Genomic DNA, 19038 nt, shown 5'->3' with positions numbered 1-19038 from the left:
CTATGATATTTACTGGCAAAGGTAATTTACTTACAAGGGTGAAGCATGCATTATAGAAGCGTATTAACTTATATACGGATAAATACACGTGGGCAATAGAGCAGTATAGCAACATACCTCAGTATTCACTAATATTAAAATGAGGATTGCACATTTTGTCAATAATAAATATTATAACAAAATGAAGCCACTTAATCGATGTACGTTAGATAGCCAGTGAGAAACTGTGAACGGTAAATATTGTAATGGAAAACTCCAATGTTAATAGCAAGTTTTGTGTTTCAATTGTGAATTCATGTAACATTTGCATAGAAATTAATTGTTCAAAATAATAATGTGAAATGTAATGGCACGAAACTCTGTTTTCGCAAAGAGAAATCATAAATATTTTTTTAAATTCATATAAATACCTTACCATTTGTTGGCCTTGTATTCCCCATGCAGCATATTGTAAAACAGAATCTTCTACTTCTGGCGGATTTAACTCCCAAACTTCCCTTAAAGAAATGAATTTTTATTACTTCAAAAATAGTGCACTTTCATGCAGACCTCTTTTGCCCCGGATAGGCAATGTTTATAATTGAAATCAAAACAAAGGCAGAATGCCCTTACACTCATAGACTCATAAACATTTAGTGCATTTAAAAAAACATTGGCAGCTCGTTAACAGGGTCAGAATTAAATACCTACCTTGTATGTATGTTAAAGATGACATATGAAGCTGTGTACGAAAAATGATATACCTGAAACGAAACATAAAACATAATTTAAGAAAACTCTTATATCAGGCATGTGCAGAAATATCCATTTTGTAGATACATTTAAGCATTGTACAACTCTTATTTAAACGCTTTATTTTTCCATTAGATGTCAAAAATATTGAAAACAAATCATATCAAAACTCAGATTTCCATTTCCAATGTAATTTGGAGAACTGGTTTTAAATTGGGTTTTTAAATGTCCTATTTTTGAAGTGAAATTTCACATTTTGTATTGAGAAAAAAAATTAAAATGTACATGGCGGAAGTGTGAGAGTAGCACTCCCGATCCACCAAATTTATCTCAGTCTGCTATGGGCACCTAGTGAAGCCTTTGGCATCCGTCCATGGCCATAACTTTTCCCAGACAGCCTGCAGGGCCATCGGCGAGTGCTTTGCTGAGGAGGCCCAGGACGGCGGAGTTGATCCTGGGAGGGCGACAGGGACCAGTAGTGCATGACGTGATGGAGAGCGAGACGAGCAATAGGAAAGCTCTGAGACACCCCTTGTGAGGAGCAGCAATGGAGGTTGCCTGAGTCTTGGGAACACCCCCGGAACATGCCAGGGAGAGCCGCTGGGCCTAGTGAGTGCAGGCCACCGCGGAGGGAGATGGAGCAGCAACTGGAGCTGAGAGCCTCCAAGGGCACAGAACTGGAGTTGGCACCACAAGGCAGGTCAGGACTCCCAGCAGGGGAGTTCAGGGGTGCTGCGGATGAAATATTTGATGGCCCTGAGACTTCCAACAGGACATAAGCACACACAAGCCCTTGGGAAACTTGAAAAAGCATGATACAAAGCAAAGTCCAGTCCTTTCACTGCCCACAGACAGAAGCAGCAACTGCAGGCCAACCCAGCAAAGCAACACACAGCAAATCGGAAGTACTCCTCTTGACAGCTCTTAAGTTCTTCTTCTACTTCTTCTTCTGAGGACTGAAGTCCTCAGTTCTAGAAGTGTTCTAAGAGTCTGAGGGTTTAAGTCCAATACTTATGCCCCTTTTCGCCTTTGAAGTAGGCATTCATCAAAGGATTGTCTTTGTAGTACACAAGTTCTTGTCCTGCCTGGCCGTGGCTCCAGACACACTCCAGGGGGTGGAGTCAGCATTGTGAGATGCCAGGCACAGCCACATTCAGGTGTTGTCAGTCACAACGCCACCCACCACTCTGGCCTAGGAAGGCCCATCAGCCTGGTGATGGGCCATCAGGATATGCAGGGCACACCTAATCTCCTTTGTGTGACAGTCTAGACTGAATGCATGAACAGGCCCCTGTCAGTCTAAACTAGACATTGATTCCACAGGCAGAGGCACAGGATTGTTAAACAGGAAGATGCCAACTCCACTCTATAAAAGTGCCTTTTCAAATACACAATTTCAGGTCTACCTTTACTAAAAATTGTGTTTTTTTTAATTCTTCATATACCTTGCATTAAAGAAGCACACATGATGACTGTGGAATTGAGGAAACTGATGAAGCGCTGGAGAGGGCAAATATATGGGATGACATACTTCACATAAGAGAGGGGTAGCTACTATGGGTGGTACCTTGGGTACTTATCTTGCACAGCGGAAAATAGTACACCAAAGGATAAATTCACACTGTTATAAGGCACAATTCAAAGGAGGAAGCTCCCAAAAGCCAGTAAATAAAAATACATAACCCTGGTCAACTTGAGTTCCTAGATTCCCTGTCTCTTCCACCATATTAGAACCATTGGCATTCATTGACTCTGGGTGGGGCGGTCTCTTGGTGCTAGATTGTGCCCTGGACCCCTCACTGACCCCCCTCCCATCGAGTTCAGGCATACCAATGGCACAGGGGTTCTGACACTAGATTACTAGGTGGGATCTAACAGATCTATGGCAAGAGACGCACCTATATCCCGGGATCCACAACACTTGTACCATGTACCTACAGCATTAAATGCCTCTGCTGCACTGACTAGGACCACAAGGCCCTTCTGGCAACATAGACACAGGGAATGTCAGTGACACCATACCCACATGGCAACTGCAACCTGACTCTATAAAGAACCAACCATTTTGTGAAACGATTCGGGCGGCAGTCAACAGTTACTTCAGAGACAACGAGGGCACTGCCTTCCAACCTAACATTGAATATTGCATAAGTACAAGATAGTAGCAGTGGTATATGAAACCGCACCTCCTATTAGAACACAATTTAGTGGGTGGGTCAATCCTGTAGGAAAATAGCGTAGATGGTGCTAAATCTTGTTATCTGGGCACCCTAATACCGAAGGTGTCAACGGCAGTGGATCGAAGACCCCCTGTACAGTAAAGTTACACACAAGATATCACAGCAATCATAATGCAGTCTGATGAACAATGTATTAATCCATTAACCGAAAATTCGAGTAAATACAATCCAATTTGGTTTATTGCACAGCTGAATGTAACTAGGATCACCTGCCACCAATCAGCAAGATGTACAAATGAGGCCAAGTGGGAGACCTTCTATGCTCCTTTGCAGGAGACGTGGTAAGCTCCTCCAAGAGACGCCAATGACGTCAGCGAACACCGCTTCCTGGAATTTCAAACTTCTGAACATGATATAGTTCACATTTTTAAGGGAATTATGCTATACAGGTCATCCAACCCCATGGCTGATGCAAATATAATATAAATAATTACAACCTGAAAAATAAGAGTAATACCCCCTCTACTCTTCGTAGCAGTGTCACATTTATACCCAGAAATTCATATACTGTGTTGTATGTTTTCTTCCACCAACAACTGCGGAAATTTGATGAAGAACCATGTCCTTTGTTACTCTTAACACAACTTTCGTTTCTCAGACGCTGTCGAATGCTGCATGCCAATATTGATTGAAACATGTACCTTCTGTCACCGAATACTCTCAAGCCATATGCTCATATTCTCAACACAAATCATGTGTTTTAGCCCATGATTACACTGTTAGCTTTTTTCCCATCTCCCTATTCATATTCCATAACTTTTATGATGTTCTTTGTGGAGTTGTGTACTACTCACCAGAAGACTGTCTATGCCATTAAACAGCACAGCCTTCTTTCACTGCTCATTGTTTATACTGACCAAGCATATAAAGCAACATTGGTCAGGGAGGGCTGGGTCCATTCCACACATTCAGGAAAACTTGTATATGGGTTCTACTTAGATTCATCGGACCTGATGCACTAAGCCATTTGCACATGTAAATCAGATTTAAGAGAGCATATGGCAGAATATCTGATGACATGAAATGCATAAAAGGTGACCTTGCACTTATAACCCGTTTAACTCCATGTAACATTACCACATATCTCTGTAATATTATGTTGGGTAAATAAAATGCAATGGTTAGGCATTTCAATTTTGGGGCAGTTACTAAATTATTTTCTGACCATTTCTCAACATGGTGCTTGTCTGAGATTTATTCAAGGACAGTACATCGCTTTTCTGGCATGGCAATGAGACCAAACTTACACTCAACTGGGAATCTCCACATGGAAATAAAAAAGAAAACAATGTGCCATTCCACTGGGCACAGGTGATTCCACAATGCAAAATTGCGCTTTGCGCACCTTTCTGCATAAAGTAACTGCCAACAATAAAAAAGAAAAGGCAGATGACTTTATGAGAAGTAAGGTTTGAAACTGCGACAGAAGCACTTTTTGTTGTATTTATGAGATGTTATGCCAATACGAAAAAATGCAATGTTGCATTCATGTGGAGATGTAAATCTATGATTCTAGATTAGAATTTTCTGTGAATTAGAGTGATTGTATGGAAATTCATTTTATGAGGACATCCTGAAAATCTTGCCTGGGTTCAACGCTTTTGGACCTATGCTTGTCATCCTGATGTCACGCAATTATCCACGTGATTCATCAAATATAGAATTAATCCCGCTTGAGTAAATTAAAATTGTTAGAAAACCATTAGCCCAGGGCAGATAATAATCTCATCAATGTCATCTTAATAAAATGTGAACATTTTACACCTAATTAATCAATCAATATATTTGTTCGATGGCAAAAATATCATCATAGCAGTAAAATCTCACATATAAATCTACAATCAGCAGTTAAAAAGGCATAGAGCTTCTGTGTTGCACCCTACATTTTAGTAATGAGTCAACCAAGAAACAAATGGCCTGTCTTGATAGCATCTGGAAAAACATAGTGCTGTTCTACATTTATGAAATGTGTAAGGCTTCAAAAGGGGAATTAAAGACGTTTTGTCATCAATATAATAACTTTAACAAAAGGAAACAAAATGCAGTAGAGGCCTGTCAGAAATTTCGTTATGGGCCATACACAAACAGTTGCACTGTTACAATATTGACCTAGAGGAAACGACAATAGACAATGTGAATTGACCTAACTCTGCATCTAGATAACACATACCTTTACAAATAACCTTGTACACATATTAAGTAAGGTTTAACACTAGGGGTAGTTGGTGATATAATATAATGCTGTAGAATAGGTTTAATTAATCCTATAGATTTCCTGCTCATGAATTTATTATCCAACAATGAGTGTTTGACAAGTGTCCTGCTTTTTGATAGTAGAGGTAATGAGATATAAATAGGGAAAGCAAAAATCCTCTATTATGGACTATATATAATATAGCCAGGGAATCTTGGTACCATGATACTAGCCTACATTGTCAAGGATTATACTATGGTTCAAAGTGTCAGGGGTGTTGGACCCCGCAGAAAGCTGAAACAATAGAGGGGCAAGCTTGATATGCTCCTCAATGTATGAGAGACCCAGTTCATCATGGCAGAAAGGATGGGGACAACTCGAAAGAAGAGAAAGCAGATATCAACAAAAATGGTTCTCTTTGAGTTGTAGGCAATTTGTGAGTGCAGATTCCAAAACACAAGCACCGGATAAGGTAATAGGAAGACAACGTGTGGCCAATTTATGAGAATGTCACGCAGAGCAGCACAGCAAAACACACCTTGATGCACTACGTGACACCAAAAAGACAGGTATGCGCTGTATTTAGGGCAATATGGTGCATTCCTGCGTTTTCCCCCGTGCTGGTACCCATTTGGCGGCCTAGCATCAATGCAGGCACCCTTGCACCATCCTGTGTTACATACAGGTTTGTTTTTGTGCAGGAAGGGACACCTTCTTGTGCAAAAAACAATCATGGGTGACATATTCCTCCTTCTTTGCGTGCAGGATGCAGCACGCATAGAACGAGGGAGCAACACGGAGAAATGAAGATATTTCTCCTCATTGTGCCTCACCTGAGAAAGAGTATCTTTTTGGCGTATGCCCAGGTCTACTAGTTCTGGTAAATCTAGGAATGTGTCAAAAAAAAAACATGGAAGTTGCATGGGAGCACTCACTCAACGCCCATGGAACACCTTCCAAGGCAGGAAAGGCAAGGCAGGAAAGGAAAGGCAACAAAGTGCTTTGTGCTGCGTTGCCTTACTCCTGATTTATCGAGCCACTCAGGAGCATGCAAAGTGGCCTTGAATGAAAATCACATTCCTGAAATTACATGCACACAGGGTTACTGGAAACATTACTCTGTGGTCCTTTACGCAGCTATAGTGTAGCATATGCATTAGACATTTGCCCAACGAGGTAGCACTTACTAATTAACCAGATGCAAATATTCCAGTTGGGTAGATGTTTTCAGCAAAACTAAGGACTATTCTGGGAAAAAATTAGGTTCCAGTCTGGCCCGGTGCTCATTTGTTAGAAATGAAAAATCTGAATGGGAAGCACTTACAAATATAAACATAGCAGGTGCCCCAGTTAAAGCTCCACTCCAGTAAAGCTCAAACATTCATAGCTTCTTGAGCTTGGCAAAGGCAAATCAAATGTGTTTCCTCTCATATTCCATGTGGGAAAACAATCCAAAATCTTTAATGAAGGTGTGTGCATCATTGATCTAATGGAGTGCAATCTGATCTGTAGTGACTGTGAAGAACGGTCTAGTTCTTGTCATCTTCTGGTGAGAGCAGAGTCCATGGTTCTCCCTTTTAAATACCCTAAGTATGTAAATGCCCAAAATACATAGTGTCACTCACACACCCACTCACAGTTACACACAGGCATTCACACATCAACTAACAGACCCAACGCACCACTCACACACCCACTCACCGACCCACACACCCACTCACAGACCCCTAATGCCACTCAAAGACACAGTCACATATCCACACAGACAATCACACACCCACTTACAGATGCAAACAGGTACTCGTACACCAACTCACACACACATGGCACCCCTCACACCCCCCTCACAGACACACAGGCACTCACACATCCTCTCAGAGACCCACAAAGTCACTCACTTACCCACTCACAGATGCATAGTGCCTTTCAAAAACCCAGTCACAGACCCACAAAGGCACTCACACACTAATTCACACCCATGCAGCCACTCACACATCCACTTACAGACCCATACACCCACTCACTGACTTATACAGTCACTCGCAACCATTCTCAAAGTTTACAGGTTATGGTTAGGAAATACAAATTAATAAATGATAGCAATTCACTAAAGAAACTAAAGGCTACAGAGACGTTATAGTTAAGACATAGAATTTTTTTTTAAAACCTTAGAAATGTACTGAAAAAAACAAAGGTTACAAAGACGATATAGTTAGGACATAGAATTATGAAAAACCTTGGAAATTTGCTGAACAAATCCAACGGTTAAAGGGACGTTATTGTTAGGCTCAGAATATATATAACTGCAAAACACGGTGCCCCCCCAGCTGTTTGTATTTCCATTGTGGCGTGAGGTACGGCAAGGGGAGAGAGGAGGCGATACCGATCGCCTGAGTAAGAGGTTCGGCAAGAGGCTTTGTTTTACCCTGCTGGGCGCCTGAGCTGGAGTGTGGCCCATAACCAGCAATTTGGGGCATCACTGGATGTTAGAAGCACCTCTGTCACTGTACAGACACTTCTATGGACTACACCTACCAGCATGCATCTGCTCGACAGGACGAGTGTGAGGGGCGAGTATTTCCTGCACTGGAGGAGGAGCTCGATGACACCATCATGGGAGCGGTCTAATCACCACCTGTATGTCATCTGACCCCCAGAGCGAGCGTGGAGTTCGTGGAACCGGCACTGATGAGAGCCATTGGAGGCTTGAAACGCGTATGCCTGAGCGTTTCAGGAACTATTAGCACCACGCGCTAAAGAAAATCAATAAAGCCACTTGCCTACAGCCTCGGAGTTGTGTCGTGCCTTGTCCTTATACAGTGTAAGAATTGGCTTTTGTAGTCTGGTCTGCCCTGTTCCCATGATGCACTGGGCCAGGGACAGACTAATTTGCATACAGCCAGGTTCTGAAACTGGGATGGTGCAATGAGCTAAAAAGCGGTGTTGGATCTAGCCCTGATCTCTTGACTGGGTGAGAGTATTCTGCTTAATTCAGAGACTCTGTCCATCACCACCCCTTGTTGTAAATATTTTTGTCCTTTCTGGGGAGCGGGCGCTGGACCCAATATATATATATATATATATATATATATATATATATATATATATATACACACACACACACACACACACACACAAGTTATAGTTACTTGTTGATAATTATTACTGGTGAATGTCTTTTTTTTTTAAACCATCATGTTGTCAGGGAAAATTTCACCTAAATATAATGTCGCTGGAAGGAGACTCCAAACAGTAAATAATACGTTTTGAAAATACAGTTATATCCAAGTTAACCATTGTAACATGATGCTTTGTACTGCATTCAATAATAAAATATGAAAACACCCTCAAAGTTTTTACTAGTGAAACAAGCATAGCCAATAACACATACATCAACTTTATGTATAAGTATGCAAAAGTATCATTACTTATAAAAAAGAAGCCAATGATGCCAGTTTACCCTGTTTATTCTGATTTGCATAAAACTAGCTCTTAAATATCATTACTAAAAAGGAAATGATGTCAGTTTACCTTGTTTATTCTGATTTGCATAAAACTAGCTTTACATTGCCTTTCATTCTGCTTTCACCAAGTTTATTTTGTTCATTGATGTCCCACACGTGTCACTGCTCTCTTAAGCATGCTAAGAGCTTGCTAATATTTCCTTTACACAGCATTGTATGTCCCTAAATGGTATCCTGAGATTTGTTATTGCAAGGGGGAAATACTCATTCAATGCCGTGTGCGCAGGCATTACCACAACCTATATTCTCTAAGATGTATTGATTAGTTAGAATTAAAGCAAACTCCTTAAAGATATAGAAATGATTGACTGAAGATAACATGTTCCTATGGAGATTTAGAATGACATAACAATCACATTGTAGAACAGTGAAAAATTCTCAGTTGTGCAGCTGTGAAAGCTAGTATGTAGTTCGATGAGATAACAACAGTGTACAACGTATACAATGTTTTGGTTTCCAAAACAGCCTTCACTGTTGCTGAGCTTACTTCCAAAAACCAGGAGGGCATAGGCTCGTCCCCTTCAGTGGGGCCTAACTTTCCCTGCAGGGTTTTATTTCCTTCTGCATCTCAGTAGCTGCAGCTCGCCTCATTAAAAGTGATAGCTGTCAGTGACTTAACAGCAGGGGGCATAGCTGACTTAGAAACAACTGCAAAAACAACTCCGTAGACAAGATAAAATTGTAGTTGGACAGGTATCAAAATCGGATGATTTTAGTCATAAGTACATCACAGGCAAATCAGGTTTCTCCAATTCTAGTGAGGCTACTCTGGTATGTAAGCACAAAACACCCCTACAGCTGGCACATATCCAGTTTCTATTCAATGTGTTTGACACAGAAACAAATTCTGAGGAATTTTCCTTTTCCAACAACTTTATTTATTTTTTCTGAACCAGAATTTTGAAGCTTTGATAGATTAATCATGACCATTATGCATCAAAGTTTGCCACCAAATAAATGTTATCTATTAGGATGACAACTCTGTCTTCACTGCTGTATGTTTGTGTTAACTATTGTTATGAGTTAGCACATCTAATTTGACCCACAAGTTGCAAGCACCATTGTTTTGACTGATCTTCACTTTTTAATTAAAGGTCTGATTAAAATATGCTACAAAAAACATGGGCAAGTTGTGCATCTCATGATTTGCAGTAGTGTGGTGGGTGCTACCAATTAGACGTTTTTCATCACAGACTGGGGAATCACCTACCATTTTAGCATGATTCTACCCACAACTCATTTCACAAACAGACGGAAAGGCTTGTAGACAGGATTTGTGTCAGCTCTTTCCTGCAGCAACCAATGGAGTAAACAATGATGTCGGATGTAGGTTGTGCCCAATATGTAATCCTGTTGTAATCCTGTTCTAGGTGCAAATTGATGGCCCTTTCCTTTTAGGGAAATTTACATGTATAGACCTCTCAACACACAGATGTCCACCTATGCATCAAAAGAAATCTCTAACTGATGGTATTCAAAAATATCCAGTGGTAAGTTTAACACATACACAACTGAAATTATGACTGAAGAGTTACTATGACTTACTTTACAACTGGAGTTTAGGTGTATGCCTGTAGGCTGTGTTCTCCATATTGGAAGTAGATATCTCCTCTTCCGCTACTTGGAGTTTTGAATGGAAGAGAATATGGAAAAAGTATTCACCTGACCTAAATCATACACACTTTATAAACATTATCCTTGAAAGTGCGTAAAGTCAGCCCATACCCATGGCTCTTTGCTCTTCTTCTTAAACTGTATGAACTTGTGGATGTCAGAAAACAGTTTCATCCACTGGATGCAGTACACCAAACTCATGAGGAACATGAGCTTTACTGAAATGGAGACAACCATTTTAATAAACTTTGTAGTGCATCACTACATGGAACTACATTGTCTGCCTCAGTGGAACAGAGAATACAGCCTTGTAGCAGGAGCTCACAGATCCCCATCTTCTAGTACCTTTATTAGCAGCTGACATCAAAGAGTCTATATAAAAATCATGCATCCATCATAGTTAAAGGTAATACATTTTTATATTGCATGGACACATTTCATGCAACAGATAATCTTGTCCTACAAGGAAAAAATCCACTTTTCCTTTCTGAAGTGATTTCTGTACCTTGTAGCTAATGTACGAGGTTTGTATTTGTCTATTTAATGTGATCTTGGTGTGATCTTTGATAACAAACTCACTACTGATACTCAGGTTAATCAGACGGTGAGTACATGCTTCTTCATTATTACGATTCTGAGGATGATTTTGCCCTTCCTGCCTGGAAAGTTACGAAAATTAAGAGTTTCAGTCATCATCGCTCTTGCTACAACCCGTCTTCACTATTGAAATGCTCTATATCTAAATGCTAACTAGTTCTTCCTCAATAAACTTCAGGTCATCCAAAATGGGGCCACTCGGTTGATCGTGGAAGTTCTGAAACATTAATTCAGTCAGGGAGGAGTTGTGGTCACTTCACTGGTTTCCTGATACGAATGATTTTCAAGGCATTATGTATGATTTACAAGGCTCTCCACCAGCAGGGCCCTGGGTATCTGCGAGCCTCCTTTAGCTGGTATTTGGTAAATAGACAGCTCAGATCCACAGCAATGAGATGCTCATTCCCAGGTTCTGGAAGGTTAGATGGGGAGGCTGCGCATTTTGGGTGGCTGTGGCTAGGTTATGGAACACACTCCCTATACATATTGTGAGTTTGATTTCTTATTTTGTGTTCTTGAAGCATCTCAAACCATGGTTATTCGCTCATTCTTAAAGATGCCACTTCTGTTTTCAAATGTTTGTTTCTGACCTATGTTAGCGTTTTGATGCCTGCTGGCTTTGTGCATTTCATAAATCTAAAAGCAAATATAGTGTCTGTAGAACAGCCTATAGTTTAAATCCTGTGAGGAATCTGGGGACAAACAGCCTCACAACAATGACAAAACCTTATCCTGCTATCTCTGCAGCTTACGTCATTGGAAGAGAAGAGATGTTGGCCTAAAGCAGAATGACACCTCAAAGAACACTTCATGACCAACATTCTTTCTCCCTCCGACTGGTCTCCCACAGATTTCCACTCACCATGTGACAGCCGAACAAACCATGGTTGCACATACAGGCTATGCAGGACTCCACTAGATACTCCTTAGCTTTCATGTACCTCAGTTGGTTTCGCTGCTCTGTCTTCCAACCCAGGTGTATCTCCAGTCTGGTCCCAATCTTCTCCGGGAGAAAAAACCTAAGGAGAGTGTCCTTCATTGACGAATGATCACCCTGCACAACCACTCAGTTGCCAATTCACTGCATGGTAGAGCACCAGCTGGCAGTATCAGAGAGCCACACCTACTAGTTACTTGTCATGGGCAAATACTGTCCTCCAGAAATATAATTTCTTTCAACAGAAATACTCTGTACTGGGGGGCATTCATAAAATGAGTGCGAACCCGTGAAACATGGCTATCCACCCAGAAGAGCCTACAGGTGGCGAGCATAGAGAAATATCTCCAAGTCATTGTGAAGTTGTACACATGATATTACTATCCACTTATCAGCTCACCCCACCAACCCACCTGATCCCACTCCTCAACAGAGTTTCACCCCAATGTTAGAAGAGTATTATGTAGCTGGGGATGGAGAGGGCTCCCCGGTCATTTCGACAGCAACCAATCCACCCAAGAGCAATTCAGTGATCAGTCACCACTATTATGAAGGAAAAATATAAACTGTGGAGGTTCTTTAATAAACACTTAGTGCATCAGGTTGTTTTCTCATGTGTGCCTGACCATGAAGGCGTGTATGTGCAAATAATATTAGGTACTGTATTAGAGAGTCTAGGTCATTTTCCATTTCCCCTTATATCAATCAACTCATCGCATCTCTCTACAGGCACATCTAAGTTAAGTTATTTTCTTTTGTTTAGAAAGCATACGTAGATTTTATACATCAGTAAGTATAATTAATTTAGATTTGCTTTCTATGCCACTATTACTATATTTATTTGAGGAAAACATCTTCCTTTTGATCATCAAATGTGAATTTGTTTGTTTTTTGCTCACACAATCAGTTTCTGTTTACCTACATGTAACACTGTTATTCCTGAGCACTGTTACTGTTGTTGTCCATTGTTCAACTCCTATTTAAAGAGGTGAAACATAATGTCCCTGTTTCTTGATGTCCAAATGTTGTAATTGTTTGATACTGATAGTCAAAATTGATGCATTCTTTAAATATTGTTTAGTAGAAACAGTCTGTTTGTTCTACGAGTGTCATCCATGTTTGCTCGGAATTAATTGAGTTTTCCCTTGTTTGCTTTGAAAGCATTTTAGAATAGGGCCAGCAAGCCGTTTGAAACTTGAACTGACAATGTGCATATTTCTTTTCTCAGTACTATTTTGTTAGTACTGACATTCTTGGTTGAAAGAATTTATTTGTACACACCTTCGGCCCACCAGTATCCCACATCATCACACACTTATGAACAACCTTTTGTTCCTGTACAATGTATTGTTGGAACTGCTCAGTCTTTTCTGGAAACGATTAGGACTATACAAGAATTGATGGATACAAAGGATTTAGATTTTCACCTACACACCCCCTTACTTTGATGGATTGACCCATTTTTCAATCATTAAGTCATTTTTATCTCTTCTAAAAAGTGCAAGTGGATTTTGAAACTTTCATCTGTGCCCATATAGAAGGTAAAACTTAATTGGATTTGGTCTTACAATCTTTTTGGTGGATTCATTTTAATTCTAAATTCAAAGAATATTTTCTTGCTTGTCTTGTTGGGGTTTCAACATAAATCTTTGCATTCTAAATCATTTCTCTAGGGATACAGTGTCAACCGATTTTATTTATGTTCTTTTCGCCTTTTGATGCTTTTCAACTGATATGGTTTTCTACAGACATGTTTTCAAAGTTAGCCAACTTTCATTTTTGCAAAACACACCTACAGCTGAAGATATGTCCCGGTGCTTTTTGAATAATAAATTTTGCATTTATGGATTAACTCGTACTACTATTTCAGATAAAGGCACTACATTTCAACAACAATTTGAGAGCATGTATGTGAAGCATCAGCATTTGAACACCTTGTAACAAAGCAAATAAATAAAAACTTTTTTACAATTTTACTGTAATGTAACTCAAGAAGTCTGGAATTCCTACTTGCAAATGGCAGACCTTTTCTCTCCTACTCAAATGTCACCACTATTATGTTGGCAGCGTTTCCATCCTATACATTCAACATCTTTCCCTTGAAATTATCCCGAGGTTCATTCAGCTACTAAATACATGACTCCGTTGAATATTTCTAGAGAATTTGTTACAGAGTTTTCATCACTCCAAGGTCCTGAAGAAACATCATGCTGATGATTCAAGAAAAAATACTGCCACTTTATTTCCTTGGATAAAGCATTGACTATCTGCTCATTTTATGCCAGTTGGTTTCTTGTAACATACATTTGACCATGATTCTTTGGCCCATGTGTGACAACTCATCAGAATAATCCAGTGGTCTTTTGATTAAAGTTACCCCATTCTTGGAAGACTTCTCCTGTGGTATATTCTTCTCAACTAAAGCCCTATGTGCCAATCATTATCATTGACTTCTCTCGGAATCTCCACTAGTAATGGTACAAAGGTGTGAATGTGAGGAACGTTTGAGAAGGTCTTCAGTTCTTGATACCATGGAAGGGCTTTACAGTGGGAGTTAGGCAAGATGGCGGCGACTGGCTAGATCGCCGTTAGCAGCTCCTGACCGGCTCCTGATGAACATGATGAATATTGGGAGAAAAAAGATGAAAAAGCCATAACACAACTACCGGTTGAACCCATAAAACAAACCAACATAATAACTCCGCGTTGTGCCCCGTGAAAACCAGCAAGAATGGTCAATGCGATTTGGAGATGAGAGAATGTCGGTGGTGCAGTGCGGACAGAGTAGCAAGCAGGCAGACTCGCCTCGCGTATGCGAAAACCCGGCTTGGAGAACGCAGCTTCCACTGCTAGCCTCTCTGATCGGCTTCACAGTGATACGACTGTTGAGCGGTAACCGCCCATACCCAGGTGCTCAGCTCTCTCAGCAGCAGCAGGCGGGAAGCACGGAGGACGCCGCTCTCGCCAGCAATATGGCTCCGAAGAATCCAGCCGCAAATGCAGCCGCAGCAAAAACCAGAGCGGCTAAGCAAGCTCTCCGCGATCAAGAAACAATGAATAAACGCGGAGTGGCTGCCTTTTGTGACATGGAAAGCAGCGCTGTGAGGGGACCAGCGGAGGGAACACCGACCCGGAAAACCATGGTAAAATCCACCCCTACCCCGTCTGTGATCTCAAAGATGCAGCGCGCCTCAAGTCAGAAAGCTCCAAACACGCATTTACACGCACAGCTAAACCAGACAACGGCGCCTCTAGAATCTCTGAATGTGGACTCCTGGGCTGAAATTCCAGCGTCGGTAGAGGACTGTACAGCGAGAGGCGTACCTGAAGTTCGTCCTGTGTCTGTCTCTGTGGCGGAGTGCATGGGGATGCCTGGGCGTATGGCCCCTCTTGAGCAGTTGGTGAGACAAGAGACTTTTGCGATAACAGCTCCCGGGGATCTGAACCTTACTGTAACAGCAACGGACCTCCAGGAGCCACAAGCAGAAAAAGGTATGTCCCCCGGGGGTAATGGCAGTGCAGTGTCTCATGTCATTTCAAACTTAATATCAAGTACATCAGGGTCACCTGTAATACCTACCCTCCCTGCTATTGTTGCTTCTACTGGCGATGTTGGGGATAACGACACTCAGCTGAATACGGAAATACCCATAACCATACCCATATCTGCCTCATTAACAGAAAACACCAGTGGGGAGAACGGAGCGTGTCTTAACACAATTGAACAGCCTGTTATTAAACTCCACCAAGCACTCACCAAAGAGAATGTAACGGATAGAGTAAACGGAAAGGGTAGTACACCTGACAACGCGACAGAAGCTATAGAGACTATCGAGACTGAGTTGGCTGAGATAACAGAGACAGATAAAGATCTCACAGACCCCACGGACTTTTATTCATTTTCAGAGGACATCAGCTGGTCGGGGGATACAGAGGGGGAGATTGATGAAGTAGAAGAAGATGCTGAATCAGTCATAAGTACAGAAAGTGATTCGGATCCACGCACCAAGTGATCGCGGGACAGGCGGAGGACTGTATTAAAAAAGAGAAAGGGAGGGCACCACGGGGCAAACGACTTGGCATGGGACTATACCCCAACAAACCATGGACCGAACCAAAGCCATCCTTCTCAAACACTTCAACCTCCACCCCCAACTCTAACTCAGACATCCTCAGCGGTTCAACCAGATCAGTCAGGGGCTACATTAACCCAAGTCATGGGTACAGTACTGCATGCCATTGCATCTCACCATCAAGAAACATCTAAGGATGGTCGAAAGGCACGGGCCGCATTACAAAAAGTTCAAGGTGTAGTACGCAAGCTTTCTAAAACCGTAGGGGCTTTCAACGACCGAATAAACGAGATGGAAGACCGAATAGTTTTGAATGAGTCAGAGGCAGCAACGACTAACGAGCAAGTAGAAGCCCATGAAGCTGAACTCCAGGACGTAAGATGGAAACTCGAGGATTGCGAAAATCGGCTGCGCCGAAATAATCTTCGCGTCCTTGGTTTACCCGAAAAAGTCGAAGGGGAGGATTGTCGATCGTTCATTATACAGCTTTTGCGCGACACCCTCCCTGAACTCTCTAGCTGGGATTGGAACTATGAGGTACAACGAGCCCACAGGGTTCCACTAACATTAAAAACCACAGCAACAACAGGGAAATACCCACGAGCGGTCCTAGTTTATTTCGGGAACTTCACGCTCCGGCAGGCCATCTCGGATAAAGTTACACCCGACAAGCACCGTAGTAGAGATACGATCTCATATTTTGTGCGCCCGGACTTCTGCCACTTTACAGTGGAAAGGAGATGGCGCCTCAGACAGTTAATCAAGCCCTTTCAAGAGAAAAAAGCGGTGGGGTACCTGAATAATCCAGCCAAATTGAAAGTCATATATGGTGGACAAACAAAGTACCTTACCTCAGAGATCAAGGCAAAAGAGTACTTAGAGAGTATAAAATAAATATTATTACAATCCTTAGATTCCAGACCCTGCAAAAACTCTGCATATAGACAGATAGTTTTTGTAGCACTGTAGGGTAGGGTAGCTCTGAATGCACTTTATATCACAGGTTTGAGCAGGGCTGTACTCAATGTATAATATAAGATATAAAATAACATATAAATAATGCTTTATTGATAATTCCACCAATAAGATACGTTTGTATTATGAAATTAATGATATAAAAGCTTCCGCTATCACTCTCTTTTTCATTTTCCCTTCTGCTCTTATTTTTTTCTTCTTTTTTCTTCACTATTCACTTTTTATCTTTCTTTCTCCCTTTTTCTTTTTCTTCTTCACTTTTAACGATGCATGTTTTTTTTTGGTACTGGTCAGGCAGCGCTAATCCATCACCATTGACTCTCATAGAGTCTAGCTGCCTTTTTGTGGGATGTAAGGGGGTAGGGTCCTGTCGGAAGGTGGGTGGGGGTGTGGGTGGGAAAAAAAGCAATATAAAATGACCAGGTTAAAGGATACAACCAATTCAGTAAACAGCATAATTATAGTGGTTCAATGTATGAAATCAAACAATATTACACATATTACACATTGTCTAACTTATGGAAGGATACCATGGGGAAGTTAAAATTGGGGTGTTGGAATCTAGCAGGACTTAACGACAGGGGGAAGAGGGCACAATTGTATCAAATAATATATCAAAGTTCATGGGATATCATATGTTTACAGGAGACCCACATTCCAATAGGCGAAATAGATCAGTTAAAAATCCCTGGATTTAACATCTTGGTTTCAACCACACAGACCTCTAAGATCAGGGGCGTGACCATCTTAGCAAGGGCAAATTTGGGTAGACCAACGCGTAAAAAGGCAGACCCTCACGGCAGCTGGACTATTACTCAGCTCGATATAGGCATTACCATCTGTTCGATCTACGGGTCAAACCATGATGAGCCCACTTTATTTAATGAGTTAGAACTTGAGTTGGCATCGTGGGCCGGCACGCTCATAATATGCGGGGACTTTAACATAACGATGGGCCACTCACAGAATAGACAATCCCAGCATGCATATGCAGGGCGTAAGCCCAAAGTATTTAGGGCAGTACAGCAATTGATGGCCAGCCACAATCTAAGAGACATTTGGACTCTGAAGAATAAAGGCGACCCTGGATACACGTATTTCTCATATCCTCATAATAAATACGTACTTATTGATTATATATTGTCGACTGCTGATATTGCCCTAAATGCCATCATAACTAAAGCCCCTAAGACGATATCAGACCATAATGCACTCTCTTTAGTATTTGAAGTCGCCAGGTATAAGAAAGTATATTCCCAATGGTCATTCGATCGTAAGCTTCTTGCCAACTAGGAATATATAACACACATAAGGCAATGGACTAAAGAGTTCTTTGACTTTAATCAATATAGTGCTTCTAGGGTGATCGTTTGGGATTGCTACAAAGCAGCTCTAAGGGGGGAAACTGTCTCTTTTGTAGCTACGCGAAAAAAAGGTTATGATAGGCTAGCTGCGCAATTAGAAAACGAATTAATAAACTTAGAACACCTGAATGCCACCCAGATCCATCTTGGGGGACAAGCGGAAGATACTCTCTGTAAGATTCTAGTTCTAAAAGTCGAGATTAATAGCGATCTCTCACAAAAAGCCGCAGAAATTCTCCAAGTAAATCGGAATAAAACAAATGAAACTGGAGAAAACGTGGGGAAACATCTGGCTCTTAGAACTCGCCAGAAGCAATCACATAATTCTATTCAAACCATTGAATATGGGGGACAGAAACACACCTCCCCTGAAGGTATAACAGGATCATTTCAAGACTACTATCGGAAGCTATATCAAAATGAAGACCGACAGTCAACATCAGATACTAAAGAGTTCCTGAATAATTGGCTTATAGAGACAAATCTTGGTAAAATCATAGATGAAACAACAAGAGAAGACCTCGAAAAAGAAGTTTCAAGAACGGAGGTAGAACTAGCTCTAAAAGAATTAGCTACAGAAAAAGCAGCCGTGCCAGACAGAATACCTTTAGATCTATATAAAATACTCGGTAATCTAATCATCTCATTCCTTTATGATCTTTTCTCGGGGTACAATGGCATGGCAAACCCCCTGAATCCTGGAAACACACCAACATAGCCATTTTCCCAAAAAAAGATAAACCACCGGAACAAACCTCTTCATACCGTCCAATATCACTCATCAATTC

General features: G+C 41.2%; 1 protein-coding gene across 2 annotated transcripts in view; it reads right to left on the bottom strand.

Moving 5' to 3' along the window:
- Window positions 1–19038, bottom strand: part of DPP10 (dipeptidyl peptidase like 10) — a 1755202-nt gene that overhangs the window by 684887 nt on the left and 1051277 nt on the right. For both annotated transcript variants that reach the window (XM_078683981.1, XM_078683980.1), the window contains exons 6-7: window positions 691–743; window positions 416–497 (exon numbers count right to left, since the gene is read on the bottom strand). In XM_078683981.1, coding sequence (XP_078540107.1) covers window positions 416–497; window positions 691–743 — 135 coding nt within the window. The remainder of the gene's footprint in view (window positions 1–415; window positions 498–690; window positions 744–19038) is intronic.

The sequence above is a fragment of the Lissotriton helveticus genome, chromosome 3_1 (assembly GCF_964261635.1).
Source record: "Lissotriton helveticus chromosome 3_1, aLisHel1.1, whole genome shotgun sequence".
Lineage (NCBI taxonomy): Eukaryota > Metazoa > Chordata > Amphibia > Caudata > Salamandridae > Lissotriton > Lissotriton helveticus.
This window is presented reverse-complemented; position numbering and strand designations above follow the sequence as displayed.